The 18,614-nt window shown below is 60.1% G+C and overlaps 1 protein-coding gene and 1 long non-coding RNA gene across 2 annotated transcripts in view; one reads left to right on the top strand and one right to left on the bottom strand.

Annotated features, from left to right (window-relative positions):
- The window catches only part of WDR27 (WD repeat domain 27), a 123,704-nt gene that overhangs the window by 91,251 nt on the left and 13,839 nt on the right, over window positions 1–18,614 (bottom strand). Inside the window, exons 8-17 of the mRNA XM_066248169.1 lie at window positions 16,243–16,294; window positions 14,489–14,559; window positions 11,763–11,883; window positions 9,746–9,866; window positions 8,293–8,396; window positions 7,310–7,371; window positions 6,905–7,026; window positions 6,453–6,535; window positions 4,246–4,324; window positions 1,722–1,799 (exon numbers count right to left, since the gene is read on the bottom strand). Coding sequence (XP_066104266.1) covers window positions 1,722–1,799; window positions 4,246–4,324; window positions 6,453–6,535; window positions 6,905–7,026; window positions 7,310–7,371; window positions 8,293–8,396; window positions 9,746–9,866; window positions 11,763–11,883; window positions 14,489–14,559; window positions 16,243–16,294 — 893 coding nt within the window. The remainder of the gene's footprint in view (window positions 1–1,721; window positions 1,800–4,245; window positions 4,325–6,452; window positions 6,536–6,904; window positions 7,027–7,309; window positions 7,372–8,292; window positions 8,397–9,745; window positions 9,867–11,762; window positions 11,884–14,488; window positions 14,560–16,242; window positions 16,295–18,614) is intronic.
- LOC136316242 (uncharacterized) lies at window positions 12,475–18,530 on the top strand. The gene is made up of 3 exons (XR_010727676.1): window positions 12,475–13,020; window positions 13,688–16,327; window positions 18,402–18,530. It is a non-coding gene; the product is annotated as an uncharacterized lncRNA (long non-coding RNA).

Here is an 18,614-nt window from a genome sequence, read left to right on the forward strand (position 1 = left end):
ATCCAACCACGTCTGTACACTTACCTGCATATATATCCACACGTCTCAGTACACATGTCCAAATGCTTATCCGCACACGTGTCCACACATCTGCATGCATTTCTGCACACCTGTCCACTCAAACACACGCATGTCCACATACTTATCCAGGCACATATTCACACAGGAATCTCCACACGTCTCCACACACCGCCGTACAGCACTCTGGTAACGTCCCCAGATTCTAGGTGTTCAGACACCTGGACCCAGGACAGGTGACGGGTCCTCGGAATCACTGCCTCCTGCCCCCTCGACAGGGCGCCCGAGGGCCACCCACTCACAGTCTCCCAGAGGGCAGAGCCTGAGCGGGTCCCCTGCAGGGTGGGGGGCATCTGCTGAGGGTGCAGACTGCCACGCCACACAGGGCAGAGCCTGAGCTGGTCTCCTGCAGGGTGGGAGGCATCTGCTGAGGGTGCAGACTGCCACAGCGCACAGAGCAGAGCCTGAGCTGGTCCCCTGTAGGGTGGGAGGCGTGTGCTGAGGGTGCAGACTGCCACACCACACAGGGCAGAGCCTGAGCTGGTCCCCTGCAGGGTGGGAGGCGTGTGCTGAGGGTGCAGACTGCCACAGCACACAGAGCAGAGCCTGAGCTGGTCCCCTGCAGGGTGGGGGGCATCTGCTGAGGGTGCAGACTGCCACGCCACACAGGGCAGAGCCTGAGCTGGTCCCCTGCAGGGTGGGGGGCATCTGCTGAGGGTGCAGACTGCCACAGCACACAGAGCAGAGCCTGAGCTGGTCCCCTGCAGGGTGGGAGGCGTGTGCTGAGGGTGCAGACTGCCACAGCACACAGAGCAGAGCCTGAGCTGGTCCCCTGCAGGGTGGGGGGCATCTGCTGAGGGTGCAGACTGCCACGCCACACAGGGCAGAGCCTGAGCTGGTCCCCTGCAGGGTGGGGGGCATCTGCTGAGGGTGCAGACTGCCACGCCACACAGGGCAGAGCCTGAGCTGGTCCCCTGCAGGGTGGGGGGCATGTGCTGAGGGTGCAGACTGCCACGCCACACAGGGCAGAGCCTGAGCTGGTCCCCTGCAGGGTGGGGGGCATCTGCTGAGGGCGCAGACTGCCACACCACACAGAGCACGGATAAAGTCAGTGTCCCGCATGCGTTTTGCAAATGAAACGGTGGCTCAGACACGAGTGGGGTGCACGTTAGAGTGAACGTTTAAAATCCCGCAGCCCATGACCTCTGTCTACATGATGTGGGGTGGGCTGGCCCTAGAAGTCCCCTCACCCCCTCCTGCCTGGGCTGACGTCCAGGAACCTGTAGGGCTTGTGCAGTCACAGGAACGGGTGTGGAGCCAGAGCCAGGCCAGCACCTGGGCGGGGCTGCTGGGTATAAGGGAACATTTCCACCTCAGTGGGCAGGTCGCTGGCCCCTGGACACCGGCGCTGAGTCCACCCCAGCCACTCCCTCGGGAGCCTGCCAGTGCCTCCTAAACACAAAGTTCAACAAAAACTAAGTGTTCTGAATTGTTTGGGGAGCACTACAGCAGCGTGTCTGCCACGTAGCACATGTGACAGAACAAGACGGAGGGGTGCACAGAATGCATGCACACGTCTGCGTGCACATACAAGGTGTACATGTAAGGCCTCACACCTGCCTGAAAAAATTCAGTTAACTATTTAAAGCATTTCTCCAAGTGCATTTCAAGTGTATGTTGGAAGCGCAGACTAGGGTACACACCATTTGTACGCATTCTTGCATTTTGAAGACCTTTCACAATCGCCCTTGACGTTGGTCTTCGGGGAAAACATACTTGCACTGTGGAAAGAAAACTCATGTCACTCAGAGGTGGAGTTCTAAGCTTCTTAAAAGAACAGTGAAAACAAATAAATACATAAATGCCAAGACTGTCCAAGTTAGTAATAAACTGAGGAATTAATTTTGAGACAAACAGGTAATCTTCCACTTACATATCAACGATTAGCAAATCAGTGCTGGAAAATACGCTGTATTTGGGTATGTAAACCAATGCGGGAGAATACCGTGCTCTTTTACCTACAGGTCAAGCACTGGTCCTGCCAGCCAGTGGTCAGGGTAAAACTGGAGAGTCCTGGGAGGGGGGGCAGAGGCTGGACTTTTATACAGAGCAGCCAGGACAGTGGCCGGGATGCAGGGGGCAGAGGTCTGGCCACTCTGCCAGCACCACCAGGTGGGCCTCCGGGTGTGCACCTGAGGCAGGAGGAATGACCGGAGCCCAGGGGTGGAGACGGGACACGCTCAGGAGGCGCATGGAAGAAGTGAGGGCCAGCGGAGACGGGTCAGCCAGGGAGCCCACTACGGGCCCCACTGCACTCTGAGTGCGGGACCCCACAGGGCTGCCAGCTGACAGGGACATTTCAGTTGCTGCGCTAAGAACACACAAGGGTCGAGATCTGAGGTGGAAGGAGGGTGTCTAAACTCTGCTGGGAACATGGGACCCCTGCAGGACCAGGAATCAGCCGGCAACCGCGCCTCACAGCCCCCACGCGCCACACACGGCTGCCCAGCCCCACCCACCCGCCTCAGACAGCCCCCACGCGCCACACAGGGCTGCCCAGATCCACCCACCCGCCTCAGACAGCCCCCACGCGCCACACACGGCTGCCCAGCCCCACCCACCCGCCTCAGACAGTCCCCACGCGCCACACACGGCTGCCCAGATCCACCCACCCACCTCAGACAGCCCCCACACGCCACACACGGCCGCCCAGCCCCACCCACCCGCCTCAGACAGCCCCCACGCGCCACACACGGCTGCCCAGCCCCACCCACCCGCCTCAGACAGCCCCCACGCGCCACACACGGCTGCCCAGCCCCACCCACCCGCCTCAGACAGCCCCCACGCGCCACACAGGGCCGCACAGCCCCCACGCGCCACACACAGCCGCCCAGCCCCACCCACCCGCCTCAGACAGCCCCCACGCGCCACACAGGGCTGCCCAGCCCCACCCAGACAGCCCCCACGCACCACACAGCCGCCCAGCCCCGCCCACCCGCCTCAGACAGCCCCCACGCGCCACACACAGCCGCCCAGCCCCACCCACCCGCCTCAGACAGCCCCCACGCGCCACACGGCCGCCCAGCCCCGCCCACCCGTCTCAGACAGCCCCCACGCGCCACACGGCCGCCCAGCCCCGCCCACCCGTCTCAGACAGCCCCCACGCGCCACACACGGCCGCCCAGCCCCGCCCACCCGTCTCAGACAGCCCCCACGCACCACACGGCCGCCCAGCCCCGCCCACCCGTCTCAGACAGCCCCCACGCGCCACACACGGCCGCCCAGCCCCGCCCACCCGTCTCAGACAGCCCCCACGCGCCACACACGGCCGCCCAGCCCCGCCCACCCGCCTCAGACAGCCCCCACGCGCCACACACGGCCGCCCAGCCCCGCCCACCCGCCTCAGACAGCCCCCACGCGCCCCCACGCGCCACACACCCGCCTCAGACAGCCCCCACGCGCCACACACGGCCGCCCAGCCCCACCCACCCGCCTCAGACAGCCCCCACGCGCCACACACGGCCGCCCAGCCCCGCCCACCCGCCTCAGACAGCCCCCACGCGCCACACACGGCCGCCCAGCCCCACCCACCCGCCTCAGACAGCCCCCACGCGCCACACACGGCCGCCCAGCCCCACCCACCCGCCTCAGACAGCCCCCACGCGCCACACACGGCTGCCCAGCCCCACCCACCCGCCTCAGACAGCCCCCACGCACCACACAGGGCCGCACAGCCCCCACGCGCCACACACAGCCGCCCAGCCCCACCCACCCGCCTCAGACAGCCCCCACGCGCCACACACGGCCGCCCAGCCCCACCCACCCGCCTCAGACAGTCCACACCGCGACTCCAGCTCTGAGTGCAGTGGGCTGTGATGCCTGGTGTCCGAGTGAGCTGTGCTCTGGGAGAGGGCAGTGTGGTCAGGCCTCCACGCCACGCCCCTCTCCCCTGCCTCACCTCACGAGGTCCTCGATCATTATCACGGGGACCAGTCAGGGGATCGGAGGCCAGTGCACAGTCAGCACTCAGGAAGCGCTCCCTTCTGCAGCTGCTGCCACTTCTGCGACAGGGACTTTCTGGGGTCCAGCCCTGCCTTCTAACTGCTGTGCACCTCTGTCTCCGTCCCACGGGGTGGCCCTCGGGATACACTCTGGCGGTATCTGAACTCTGCCTCGACGGCCCTCCCGTGTTCCTGCTCCCACGCGCACACAGCCTGCCGTACTCACTGCGGTGTGGACGCGTAGCCGGACGACCTGACGTGCGTGTGGAAAACCAGGGGCTTGTCCTTCAGGACGCTCCGCGCAGCTGCGTGAAGGTGGAGAAGAAGCAAACACTTACCATGGGCGGCTTGCTGTGGAAGTAACAAGACGGAGTTCCCTGGAAACAGACATGTTCTCACAAATGCAGCCGCTTATGACCCACAAACTTAGAAGGTTTCACACCCAATGCTGAACCAACCAGCACCGGCAGAGAAGGCTCAGTCAAGGATGTTAAAAGCATAAGAAAACAAAGAACAGTTGTTCTCATTCCTTAAATGACACAAAGTTGCAATGCTTAAACTACTGTGTGTTCCAAACACTCCTCCCTGCAGTGCCTGACGCACTTGGAAACCAAACAGCCAAACCCCGGTCCATGTGACATCCTGTCCATGGCACACTCACACCAGCCCGCGTGGCCGATTCGCTTCACATCAGTGACAAACAGCTGTCCCCCACGAGAACATCCATCACCTTCAACTCGGACTTGTCCTTCATGCTTACTTCCCCCGACAGAGCAGACTGAAGAGCTCCTGAGTCCGCCAGCACCCTCAGCCGCGGTGGGACTTCCGACCCGACCGCCGACCCGTCACAAGTTCTACACAGCACCGCTGCTCAACCACAGAGGCGCGGACGTCACACACACACACCAAAATATCTAGATCTCCAACGTGCTCTCAGACCAAAGCTCTGCCAGAATTACTATTTTACACAGATTTAATACTCGGTATTCAATATGAATACTCTGTACAATCTTGTAACTTTAGAACAACGGGTAATTGCATTACACTGAGTGATTCTAAAATAGCTACGTTAAAAAAAATAAATGAGGGAATTCAGTTGTGTCAAGCCCGGTACCTGAACCATGTCCCCATCAAAGACTAAGGGGACACTGATGTGGGGCAGACCCGCCCGGGACCAGCGCAGGACCGCACAGCAACCCCACAGCGAGGCAGCTTGGGGGAAGGGGAAGGAGCAGCACAGCTCGGAGGCTCTCACAGCCAGGACAGCGGGCAGGAGGAGACAAAGTCACGGCCGCGGCAGCGCCACAGACTGCGGGGAAGTCTTGACACCAAAGTTCACAAATGCGAGACCAGCTGTGTTAACGGGCTTCGCGCCCGCAGGGCTGAGCGTCCCTGCCACACGGCGCCCTTGGTTCTGCTGCGCTTTCTCAGAGGGACACTCGGCATCTCTGCTGGTCAGTCCTCCTCGCACGCTTCCCACGTCCATGTTCTCTAAACGCAGAAGCTGCCACAAAGTCAGCACCTAGAATCTCACCGCCCTGAAAGCACAGGTTGTGCAAAGATGGAGCTACATCCGATGCGCACAACACACGTCACATGTGATGTGACGTGACCAGTGTGATATGCAGCATGATATGACATCTGATGGGTGTGGTGTGACATGATGAGGCATGGTGTCGTGTGACCACTGTCATGTATGACCTGGCGTGAGAGGGAGATGGGAGAGGGCAGGGAGACAGAGGCTGATGAGCACCTTGGCCGCCTGCTCGTTGGGTCAGTAAGAGACTTTACAAGACTGACCAGGACTTCGGGTTGGTCACTGGAGGAAAGAGAAAACATCACCCTCAACGATTCTTACGTGGAAAGAAACACCACATTAAAATACAAGTTAATTTTTAAAAGTATTTCTGTGTAAAAAAGCAACACGTGCATTTGTTTAGATGCTTCTTAGAACAAACAGTGAGAAAATGTTTGAGAAGAGTATTTGTGTGTCCCAGCTAACCCCTAGACACCAGGGTCACTGTCAGTTTGAATACAGTGCGTTCGTTGTGAGTGGGAAGAAAACATCTACGTGTTTTAAAATGTGCCCACAGTGCACGCAATAAAATTACATGATTTAATTGGGATTTGCTTTAAATTCTTCAGCCAAAAGAAACGAGAAAAAAAGGTCATCATGAAAAATCATCACTGAGTGTCCCCCATGGGCCACCACTGTGCCAGCCACTAGAGAAATGACCGTCAGTAGTCTTAAAAGCCACTGAATCCTCATGAATTATACCCAGGTCAGAAGAAGAAACAGACAGCACATTCCCCACAAGAACACACGGAGGGCGGGGAAACAGGAGCCCTGGGCGAATGCAAACGCCACGTGGTGCTGGTAACCGAGAACAAATAGCTCCTGCGTTTCCACATCCCAGAGCGCGTCCGACTGACCGGCTTGCTTGTGCGCGGCCGGCTGGGCACGCTTCTCCTCAGCAGTTCCGAGGCACAGAGGCGAGGTCGGCAGGACACCAGAGCTGCAGCGGAAACAGAGGCTGCGTGAGGGCCGTCTGAGCGTCTGAGCTGCCCCAAGAAGACACATCTGGGGGACAGTTACAATGGCTTGTTCCATGCAGACAGGGGCGTGCAGTGTTGAGAGGGGAGGGCCACGACCAAGCTTACTCTCTTTCCAAGAAACAGCTCTGTATTTTTAATAAAAGTGCTGCTTTGTAACCCAGTCTCTATCGTGAAATACAAGTGTTTCCCGTTAGCAGAAAGGAAGGATACAATACAGGAGCAGGGGCTTCTTTCAAATGAGGTTAGTGCAGTGGGAGCTTAATGAGCTTTACTGACACAGGGGCACATGGACACCCCCCCCCCCGGCACACCTGCCTGGGCACACCTACCTGGGCAGCACCGAGAGATCTGTCCCCAGGTGGGGGCGCTGCTGAGACCTCACCAGAGCGGCCAGGTTGACCTCCAACACCGCGATCTCATTCCCAAACATGGCTGTGAGCACACAGAGGGCCTGCAACGGTCACGATGGGGTTCACGGCACAGCTCTGATACGATCATGAACGTGCACCCCACCTCCGACGCGGACACAGCTTGTCCACAGGAAACCTGCATCCGTCACCGACAGGCATGCTCTCGACGGGAAGAGCTGCTTGACTGCACTGTGGTCCTTAGCAACTGCTGCACAGAGACCTCACCCAGAAAGCCCACCCTGGCCCCCGAGGGAGAAGTGAGCACATCCCCACGTAGGGACGGCCACGCCCCAGACCCTGAGGCAGCAGGTGCCGAGCACTGACCTTACCACTGCTGCTCCCCACGGCACACGACCCGGCAACCAGAATGCTGAGGTTCCTAAAATCTTCATTTTCAGCAAAGAAAAACAAGCAACGTTTAAGGGGTTAGGGAGGGAAGGAAACACGCAGTGACACGTTGGTCCTCCGTGTTCCTGATGCTGCAGGGACAGCACAGGGTCCGCCGGCTGGCACAGCGCAGCACACACATCAATGCGGGGCAGAGACACAGGCCCCTCGTCTAAGTGACCCATCGGTCGAATCTTGGAGGACACGCAGGGACGGCCAGCTGAGGCAGGAGGAGGAAGCAGGGCTCAAGACGGAGGCTCCAGGGTAGCCCCCGAGGGGGACACGTGGTGAGGAAGGGAAGTCTTCCCCCCGAAGGCTGTGGGCCTGGGTCCTGTGAACAGTCCCACTCTGTCCCCAAAGCAACGGGGGCCTCTCTGGAGAGCTTCCAGAGGGGCACATCAAGTTCAGGTGTGAGGCTGCGGCTCTGGACGCTACTGGAGGCTGCGCTGACGAGGCAAGAGGGAGGCGATGACCGGTCCTGCGTGTCGGCAGGACGGTGGTGACAGAGCAGGGGCTGGAGAACGTGTCAGCTTAGTTTACACAGGTCGCGTCTGATGAGCTCATGGGACTGTCCAGGCCCAGGAAATGCTGGCAGCTGACCACAGAGTCCTTGAGAGGACGTTTGGGACAGACGAGAGCACGGAGGGGCAGGGACATCCATGGGGTGCTGACATCAGGGAGGGCACACAGGACGGAGGCCTGGGGAACCGGGACCAGCCTGAGAGGACCCAGCAGAACGAGAGTCCCTGGGCCTCCGCACACAGAGGCTACTGTGACCCTGAGACTAGTGACTCGGCCATCTTGTCCTCAAGTTCAAACGATGAGCTTTCTACCCTCACTCACTCCCCGTAACAGAAACACACCAATGACATTTATATCGAAGGTTATTTAAACTTTGGCGAAGGTTATTACAAACTTACCTTTGTAACGCAAGACAGCCTCTAGTTCAAAGTTCGCCAAGTTAAATATGAACAAACCAGTGGAACTTCCGATCCACAAGCAGCCGGTGTTCTCAGAAGAAAGACTATTTTTAAAAAAGAAAAAAACCTTGTGCTCATCTTAGTCTTGACGCTTCAGTCCCAGGGCGTCACTGAGGGGGGCCAAGGGGCGTCACCATGGAGTCCAAAGGGACCCTCATCCTGTGGCAGGGGGCTGGTTTCTGCCACCACAGTCCACCATTGCCCCCAACCAGGCTGTTGGTAAAACAGTCCAGGTCCCTCGGACTCTGGTCTCCAGTGAAGACAAGTAACTCGGAAGTCCGCAACCTCATCCCTACTCAGCTCTGATCTGCACAATTGTTATTCTTCTGAGGTCACAGGAGGTGGGTGCCCTGTCCTCTGCAGGACAGCGCCCTCTGGGTGCCCCTGTGAGGGCTCAGTGCCATCGCGGCCACTGGCAGGCCATTGCCCGTGAGAAACAAACTCCCGGGGAACTGCCCCCAGAGCAGCCGCGCTCACGGGCCGGCAAACACAGCTCCGCTGTTTCCTCCTGTTTAAAATTTACAAACCAGGTAAAAGTGCCTGAACTGATTCACAGGCCCTTGCTGGTTACACCAGGCTGGACTCAGAATGGCCATCCGGGACACAAATCCCAGCTCAGCCTCCACATCCAGCGCCTCTAACAGCCCCGAGCTCCCCGGGGCTCCTGCTTGGCGTCCTACCAACATCAGCGCACAGGGCAGCATGTAGTCGCCCTCCACAGAAACGGGACCCGAGACCCTGGGACCTGTTGTGCCTTCCGGCCACTCGGTCACTGCCACTGCTCTAAGACACGGGGCTTGACTGCCGGCAAGGACTGTTGCGTCCCGGCCTCCGTCCACAGTGCAGCCCAGGCAGGGGCGTCTGTGTAGATGGGGCCACACCAGCCGGGCCACCAGCGCGGGCTGCAGCCGGCCCAGCCAGCTCCTCTGCCTCCCCGGCAGGGGGACCAGAGCCCCTGCCCCTGGTCATCTCCAGAACCTCTCCTGCTTTGTGTGGGGCCGTGAACACAGTAATTACTACCCTTTTAATCACAGTTCAACAGTGGCTTCCTTACGATGTCAAGTGTTTATAATAGCTCTATCACACACAGACAAACTCACCTGGATCAACATCGCACGCGTGACACACGGCGCAGATGGGGAAGTTTAGAAGGAGCTGGTACATCTCCCTCAACCCCACACTACAGAAGTCAAGATCCGCCTACATTTTATGAGCAAAAGTAAAATAATCCCACTTTTTTATTGAGTAAATTTGAAATGACTGACCAAGTTTACCAATTAAAATGTGCAATCCTAAATTATTACTCAACCAGACCAGCTGAAATAATTTGGTTCTGTTTTCCTCGTTCTAAGAAAGGAACTTGAGGCTTCCTCCTGCGGCTCACGGTACTTACAGCCCGCGCGCAGGACCAAGGACCAGCGGCAGGTCGCAGCGTGCCAGCGCCAGGACAGGAAGAGTCGCGTCAACCAGGTCCCCTGTGTCCAGCCCGTCTGCAGGGGGACGCTCACACCCTCCTAGGAACAGAGTTATTGATAATCCGACACGTGAAGCTGACAGGAGGGTGTTCTAGGAGACAGCACGCTGCTAGCATCACACAGAGGAGCCGAGGGGCACACAGAGGAGCCGAGAGGCACGCGGGGCGGCACGCAGAGGAGCCGAGAGGCACGCGGGGCGGCACGCAGAGGAGCCGAGGGGCGCGCGGGGCGTCGCGCAGAGGAGCCGGGAGGCGCGCGGGGCGGCGCGCAGAGGAGCCGCGGGGCGGCGCGCAGAGGAGCCGGGGGGCGCGCGGGGCGGCGCGCAGAGGAGCCGGGGGGCGCGCGGGGCGGCGCGCAGAGGAGCCGGGGGGCGCGCGGGGCGCCGCGCAGAGGAGCCGGGGGGCGCGCGGGGCGGCGCGCAGAGGAGCCGGGGGGCGCGCGGGGCGGCGCGCAGAGGAGCCGGGGGGGCGCCGCAGAGAGGAGCCGAGGGGCGCGCGGGGCGCCACACAGAGGAGCCGAGGGGCACGCTGCTAGCATCACACAGAGGAGCCGAGGGGCACGCTGCTAGCATCACACAGAGGAGCCGAGGGGCACGCTGCTAGCATCACACAGAGGAGCCGAGGGGCGCGCGGGGCGGCACACAGAGGAGCCGAGGGGCGCGCGGGGCGGCACACAGAGGAGCCGAGGGGCGCGCGGGGCGCCGCGCAGAGGAGCCGAGAGGCACGCTGCTAGCATCACACAGAGGAGCCGAGAGGCACGCTGCTAGCATCACACAGAGGAGCCGAGAGGCACGCTGCTAGCATCACACAGAGGAGCCGAGAGGCACGCTGCTAGCATCACACAGAGGAGCCGAGGGGCGCGCGGGGCGCCGCGCAGAGGAGCCGAGAGGCACGCTGCTAGCATCACACAGAGGAGCCGAGAGGCACGCTGCTAGCATCACACAGAGGAGCCGAGAGGCACGCTGCTAGCATCACACAGAGGAGCCGAGGGGCGCGCGGGGCGCCGCGCAGAGGAGCCGGGGGGCGCGCGGGGCGCCGCGCAGAGGAGCCGAGGGGCGCGCGGGGCGCCGCGCAGAGGAGCCGAGGGGCGCGCGGGGCGCCACACAGAGGAGCCGAGGGGCGCGCGGGGCGCCACACAGAGCGCACAGTGAGAAAGAGTGTGAGATGAGGCTTCAAGTCCTGACACAGTGAGGAAGAGACGGTCGTCATGGGTTCACCTCTGAGTCCTAAGGCGGGTCTGAGGGTTACTTCACCACGACTGGGTCATGACACAAGAAATGAAAGAGGACTAAAAGCATTCAGGAAAAATAGATACACTGGGTAAAGGTCATTTCTGACCTATTTTAAAGAGAAGTGACTTAAATCCATCTGCAAAAGAAAAAAACACAAACTAAAAGGATGATGAAAATATTGAAGGTCAGCAGAGCAAAGATATATCTGCTGTAATATGGAAAGTAATGGAGTACATTCACCTATAAAAGAGAGTGATTAGCTGGACTAAGCAGTAAAAGTTCTTCAGTGGTGGCAGCATGGCCGATGCTAGAGCACGTGGTGACAGAGGGGACCGGCAGGAGCACTCACAGAGGGAGAGGACAGGTGACCAGCAACACCATGCAGTGCTGGTCCAGGTGGGACCCAGGATGTGAGTGCATGCACCAGTCTGCTCAGCACGCAGAGTCCACGGAGGGCTGGACGGTGGTCGCCTGGGCCCCCACAGCCAGGACCACCACCACCAGAAGGGGGTTCACTAGGTCCCCTCCCCGGCACACAGGCAGAGCCTTCGCCCACCGCACCCCATCTCTCACAGGCCTGCCTGGTGCCTGGAGATGTCTACGGTCAGGGCCCTGCCCCTGCTGTCCCTCCTCCACAGCCGACGGGCACTGGGCAGGCTGCTCAGACAGTGCTGTGGGCAAGTGGAAGGGTCAGAGGGCATTACCTGGCTGGCTGCACAGCCTGGACTCAGCCCTCCTGGTGGAGAATGTCTCTACCTTCTTCCTCAGGTCCGCACAAGTCACACAGCGATAATGATGACTTTCCACCAAACTGAAGACCCAAAGCTGGACAGACAAGATGTGACAGACGTGTCACCCTCATACCGAACGGTAACAACAAAAAGGCAAGAAAAGGCAGAGAAAGAAGCAGGCTGGGAGCAGACAGATCAGGGACTTGTCCTGCGGGGCCTCCGAGGTCCCCTGAGCCTCTGCTCCAGTGTCGTGTGCTCTGCTGACCCGCAGGCTGAGAGCACAGGTCCCCTCTGCAGAAGGCCAGCTGAGGGGACAGAGTGCTCACCTCCCCCACATGAGGGACACAGCCCACAGTCCCTGGGGGACAAACACGGATGACAGCAGTCAACGCCCTCAAAAAGAAAAGACATTATCTTCATTTGCAAAGACCTGTCCGTGACAGTCACTCACAACAGGAAGCAGATACTTGGTTCTCGTCCCTGTTCCTGGCTCAGATCCTAGAACCCTGGGGGTTGCCTGTGATAAGAGCTGCAAGGCGTCTTTCATTCAGTTAATGAATGACTTCTGGAAAGTCCCGAAGTAAGCTGAGGATGGGGCTGTCAACAGAGGGTTAATGTCCATCCAACCCCGACCTCCTGGGAGGGGCAGGGCTGGAGTGTAAGTTAAACCAGGACAGCCAATGACTTGATCAGTCGTGTGCGCGTGATGAAGCCTTCATAAAACCCCAAAACTGTGGGGTCCAGACAGCTTCCAAGCTGGCAAGCACAGCCACCCACTGCAGGCTGATGCCCCAACTCCAACTCTGTAAGGGCAGAAGCGTCTGTGCGTGGACCGCAGGCTGGCCCTGCCCATCTCTGCACCTGGCCGGTGGTGTCGGATAATGAACGGTGACCACGAGTGCGTCCCAGTTCTGTGAGCCACTCCAGCAAAGTGACCAGACCTTGGGGGTGGGGGGACAGGGCGTGTTGTGAGCCTGTTTTACGGGGAAGTTGGGAAGTTGGGATGGACTTGAGGACCTCGGGCTTATGACTGGCTCTGACTTGGGGACAGTGTTGTCAGGTTGGGCCCTAACCAGTGGGGTCTGATGCTTTCCAAGGGTGACCGTGTTGGGATGGAGCTAAATCGCAGGACACACAGCTGGTGTCACAGAATTCCACGGCATGGGACCGTCCACCTCACGTGTGGCGACCAGCCATGCCTGAAGTACCCGTCAGAGTGAAGGTAAAGGAGGTTCCGTGCCTGCAGTGACCCATCAGAGTTAAGGTAAAGGAGGTTCTGTGCCTGAAGTGACCCGTCAGAGTGAAGGTAAAGGAGGTTCCGTGCCTGAAGTGACCCGTCAGAGTGAAGGTAAAGGAGGTTCCGTGCCTGAAGTACCCGTCAGAGTGAAGGTAAAGGAGGTTCCGTGCCTGCAGTGACCCATCAGAGTTAAGGTAAAGGAGGTTCTGTGCCTGAAGTGACCCGTCAGAGTGAAGGTAAAGGAGGTTCCGTGCCTGAAGTGACCCGTCAGAGTGAAGGTAAAGGAGGTTCCGTGCCTGAAGTGACCCGTCAGAGTGAAGGTAAAGGAGGTTCCGTGCCTGAAGTACCCGTCAGAGTGAAGGTAAAGGAGGTTCCGTGCCTGAAGTACCCGTCAGAGTGAAGGTAAAGGAGGTTCCGTGCCCGAGGTGACCCGTCAGAGTGAAGGCAGAGGCGGTTCCGTGCCCGAGGTGACCCGTCAGAGTGAAGGCAGAGGAGGTTCCGTGCCCGAGGTGACCCGTCAGAGTGAAGGCAGAGGAGGTTCCGTGCCTGAAGTACCCGTCAGAGTGAAGGTAAAGGAGGTTCCGTGCCTGAAGTACCCGTAGGTGTGAAGGTAAAGGAGGTTCCGTGCCCGAGGTGACCCGTCAGCGTGAAGGTGAAGGAGGTTCCGTGCCCGAGGTGACCCGTCAGAGTGAAGGTGAAGGAGGTTCCGTGCCCGAAGTGGACCGTCAGAGTGAAGGTGAAGGAGGTTCCGTGCCCGAGGTGACCCGTCAGAGTGAAGGCAGAGGAGGTTCCGTGCCCGAGGTGACCCGTCAGAGTGAAGGCAGAGGAGGTTCCGTGCCCGAAGTGGACCGTCAGAGTGAAGGCAGAGGAGGTTCCGTGCCCGAGGTGACCCGTCAGAGTGAAGGCAGAGGCGGTTCCGTGCCCGAGGTGACCCGTCAGAGTGAAGGCAGAGGAGGTTCCGTGCCCGAGGTGACCCGTCAGAGTGAAGGCAGAGGAGGTTCCGTGCCCGAGGTGACCCGTCAGAGTGAAGGTAGAGGAGGTTCCGTGCCCGAAGTGACCCGTCAGAGTGAAGGTAAAGGAGGTTCCGTGCCCGAAGTGACCCGTCAGAGTGAAGGTAAAGGAGGTTCACAGGGAGGAAGAACTGGGTTATTCCGGATGGGATATCATTCTCAAGTTATGTCAACTTTTAGAAAAAGAATAGTACCCACACTTTGCTCATCTAAAAACCTAAGCTTTGAAAACGATCACACATCTTGAAAACATTCGGAGCAGGAGGAGCCGACAGTGGGGTGGCCAGGGGCTCCCAGCTGGACTCTGGACAGTCGTGACCTGAGACCCGGGTACCAGGCCCGCTGGCTGCTTCACGTCGCAGAATGACAGGGACACTGAAGCACAGACCCCGTGCCCCTGTCCACCAGGGTCAGTGCTGCTGGACCTGGGAGTGAGCAGGGCAGGGTCTCACCTGGCCCTCAGCACAGCCGGTGACGAGCTGCTGACCGGCCTCATTGAAGCAGAGGCTCAGGAGCGGGGAGGCTGCAGGAGAGAGAGGAGCGTCTGGCCGCCAGGGCACTGACCAGGCTCATGCTGAGACTGTCCGTTTCCCTCATTCCTTTCGTCAAGTTTGAACTCGTCTGAAATGATTTCTTCACAGAAGTAGAAACTGAGTGAATACAGCTGTGGAAATCTCCACGAGCGTGGGTGGCAGAGGGATCCGGTCAGCTGGGGGGGCCCAGACATTCCCCCACCCAATCTGCCCGACATCACTCAAACCGCCTCCCCGGTCACTGACTCCTGGCGGCTTCACAGCCCAGGGTGAGAACAGGGAGGATGCAGTAGCACTAACCCTTCAACAGGACGGTTCCTGAGTAAGCCAGAAATAATGAAAGTGTGGATTAGTGAGGAAAACAACTAAATGGCTGTCTCTTTTAAAATTGTTGCCTAGGATGTCATTTCACTTAAAACATTTCTGAACCTGGGCCCTGGCCAGTTGGCTCAGTGGTAGAGCATTGGCCTGGCGTGCAGGAGTCTGGGGTTCGATTCCTGGCCAGGGCACACAGGAGAAGCGCCCATCTGCTTCTCCACCCCTCCCTCTCTCCTTCCTCTCTGTCTCTCTCTTCCCCTCCTGCAGCCAAGGCTCCATTGGAGCAAAGTTGGCCTGGGCGCTGAGGATGGCCCCATGGCCTCTGCCTCAGGCGCTAGAATGGCTCTGGCTGCAGTGGAGCAACGCCCCAGATGGGCAGAGCATCGCCCCCTGGTGGGCGTGCCGGGTGGATCCCGGTAGGGCGCATGCGGGAGTCTGTCTGACTGTCTTCCTGTTTCCAACTTCAGAAAATTGAAATAAAAAATAAAAATAATATTTCGAAACCTAAATTGTTGAGAATTTAGAAGGGGAGTATAGATAATGGACATTAAAAAACACGCCGTGTCCTATAAACTATAAATGACATCAAGATCAAGTTTGTAATTGTTTTCATGACAGCCACAAAATTCCAGGAAAATAATTCCAACATAATTCCAAGAAATGCACTTTATCCCTGCGACTAGTAACATGTCCAGCTGCTAAAGGACTGTGTCCCCATGAAGGTAGTTAACCCTCAGCAAGAACCTGGTCTCTGGGCCCGTGATGCTCACTCCCCAGGTGACAGGCGCCTGAATGTTCCTGAGGCTGCTCTCATGGTTCACATCCCAGGAGAGGAACCACCTTCCACTAAACCAGAACGTGCAGGCAGGAGTCCAGGGACCCTGGAAACCAGTCACAGGAGGGGCTGGGACCCTGCGTGGGAGGGGCCCGCAGACCAGCACCCACTGCTCAACCTTCCCGTCCGTGTGAGACCACGGACAGACGTCAGTCACGACCAAAGTGCTAGTTTGCGGAGAGTGGGCAGTGACCCTGGAACACAGGAGCTAAACCAGCGCTTTCTGCCCACACAGCAGAGGCTTGATGGCTCTGTCCGTGGCCACGTGCCCCTGCAGACAGCACAGCCCTGGGCTTCATATCCTGGGACAGCAGAGGTGGACAGCGATGCCACACTTCTCCTATGTTCCAAAACGCCAAGCTTATGTTCACGCTTTCACGTTAAAATGAAGAAAGCCAGCTGGGAGTGAAATGGCTATCAGTGAGTGACACTAGATCCCGCAGTCCTGCCATCCACAGAGCCCACTGCGCCAGCCAGCGTGGTGATGGGAGCCTATGTACGAGAGGACCCAGTCAGTTACCTGCCAGCACTGGTGAGCTGAACAGCAGCGATCCCGCACGGAAGTCCCAAACCTGTGGAGACAGACACCCGTGTCTTCAGAAGAGGTAAAACTTTGGCCATTATTGTTATAGCTTCAACTAAAGCTTCCAGAAAATTACAAATTAACCTAAGTAAATGATTTTCTAAAAGAGATACAAATGATAAAGCAGATATAATAAAACTGCACAAACACAATAAAAGAAGTCAGAACCATGCAGAGGTGAGAAGCAGGGGGTTTGGAAGACCCGGGACAAGCGGGGGAGGGGGGGAGGCACTCAGAGCTCCTGGTGAGGCAGGTGCGCCCGGACCTCACGTGAAGTGTGCCTCCACGTGCTCCACGCACGCCATCTGCTGTTCCCGTTATTTCCACAGAAGGTAAGTGGGGACGGCAAGGTGAGTCTGCAGCCAAGTGGTAAGTGGGGGGCTGGGACTGTGGCCCAGACAGGCAGGAAAGTGACCCCTGCACCTGGCTATCCAGGCACAGATAGTGTGTAACCAGGGGAGTGTGTGGCCAGGGCCCCTGCCTGTGCGGGAGTGTGTGGCTAGGCCCCCTGCCCGTGCGGGAGTGTGTGGCCAGGGCCCCCTGTCCGTGCGGGAGTGTGTGGCCAGGGCCCCTGCCCGTGCGGGAGTGTGTGGCTAGGCCCCCTGCCCGTGCGGGAGTGTGTGGCCAGGGCCCCCTGTCCGTGCGGGAGTGTGTGGCCAGGGCCCCTGCCCGTGCGGGAGTGTGTGGCCAGGGCCCCTGCCCGTGCGGGAGTGTGTGGCCAGGGCCCCTGCCCGTGCGGGAGTGTGTGGCCAGGGCCCCCTGTCCGTGCGGGAGTGTGTGGTCAGGACCCCTGCCTGCGCAGACCTGTGGCCAGGGCCGCTGCCCGTGCGGGAGTGTGTGGCCAGGGCCCCTGCCCGTGCGGGAGTGTGTGGCCAGGGCCCCTGCCTGTGCGGACCTGTGGCCAGGGCCCCTGCCCGTGCGGGAGTGTGTGGCCAGGGCCCCTGCCCGTGCGGGAGTCTGTGGCCAGGCCCCCTGCCCGTGCGGGAGTGTGTGGCCAGGGCCCCCTGCCTGTGCGGACCTGTGGCCAGGGCCCCTGCCCGTGCGGGAGTGTGTGGCCAGGGCCCCTGCCCGTGCGGGAGTGTGTGGCCAGGCCCCCTGCCCGTGCGGGAGTGTGTGGCCAGGGCCCCTGCCCGTGCGGGAGTGTGTGGCCAGGGCCCCTGCCCGTGCGGGAGTGTGTGGCCAGGGCCCCCTGTCCGTGCGGGAGTGTGTGGTCAGGACCCCTGCCTGCGCAGACCTGTGGCCAGGGCCGCTGCCCGTGCGGGAGTGTGTGGCCAGGGCCCCTGCCTGTGCGGACCTGTGGCCAGGGCCCCTGCCCGTGCGGGAGTGTGTGGCCAGGGCCCCTGCCCGTGCGGGAGTGTGTGGCCAGGCCCCCTGCCCGTGCGGGAGTGTGTGGCCAGGGCCCCTGCCCGTGCGGACCTGTGGGGCCAGGGCCCCTGCCCGTGCGGGAGTGTGTGGCCAGGGCCCCTGCCCGTGCGGGAGTGTGTGGCCAGGCCTCCTGCCCGTGCGGGAGTGTGTGGCCAGAGCCCCTGCCTGTGCGGCTAGGCACCCTGCCCGTGCGGGAGTGTGTGGCCAGGGCCCCTGCCCGTGCGGGAGTGTGTGGCCAGGGCCCCTGCCCGTGCGGGTGTGGCCAGGGCCCCTGCCCGTGCGGGAGTGTGTGGCCAGGGCCCCTGCCCGTGCGGGAGTGTGTGGCCAGGGCCCCTGCCTGTGCGGACCTGTGGCCAGGGCCCCTGCCTGTGCGGGAATGTGTGGCCAGGGCCCCTGCCTGTGCGGACCTGTGGCCAGGGCCCCTGCCCGTGCGGGAATGTGTGGCCAGGGCCCCTGCCTGTGCGGACCTGTGGCCAGGGCCCCTGCCCGTGCGGGAGTGTGTGGCCAGGGCCCCTGCCTGTGCGGACCTGTGGCAAGCACCCTCTGCTCTTCTCCCCACATGCAGCATCCTCACAGTGCCACACAGATGCCATGACACTAGCTAACCAGGAGATGGGCAGGCTCTGAGCTTGCATTTTAGTTTCTTTTCTTCTTAAGCCCAGTTTCGTTCTGACATCTGTCTGGGCCCCTCGGAGTAACCATGGAGATAAAGTCATGTTCCGTTCCCCGAGGCCTAGGTTCCAGGAGGAGGACCTGAGTTCACTCAAGCCCACGTGGGAACGTGGGGACAGAAGAGGCACCATGAACCTGAACGGCGCCCGCCAAAACGTCAGGCCACAGGTCAGGAGGGCAACCATCTCACAGACTGCAGCAGAAGTAAAAATACGTACGTGGCAGTGACCATGAACTCAGGCACGGCGCAAATGTGTCCCCAGTGCTGTTTG

This window comes from Saccopteryx bilineata, chromosome 12 (assembly GCF_036850765.1).
Source record: "Saccopteryx bilineata isolate mSacBil1 chromosome 12, mSacBil1_pri_phased_curated, whole genome shotgun sequence".
Classification (NCBI taxonomy): Eukaryota; Metazoa; Chordata; class Mammalia; order Chiroptera; family Emballonuridae; genus Saccopteryx; species Saccopteryx bilineata.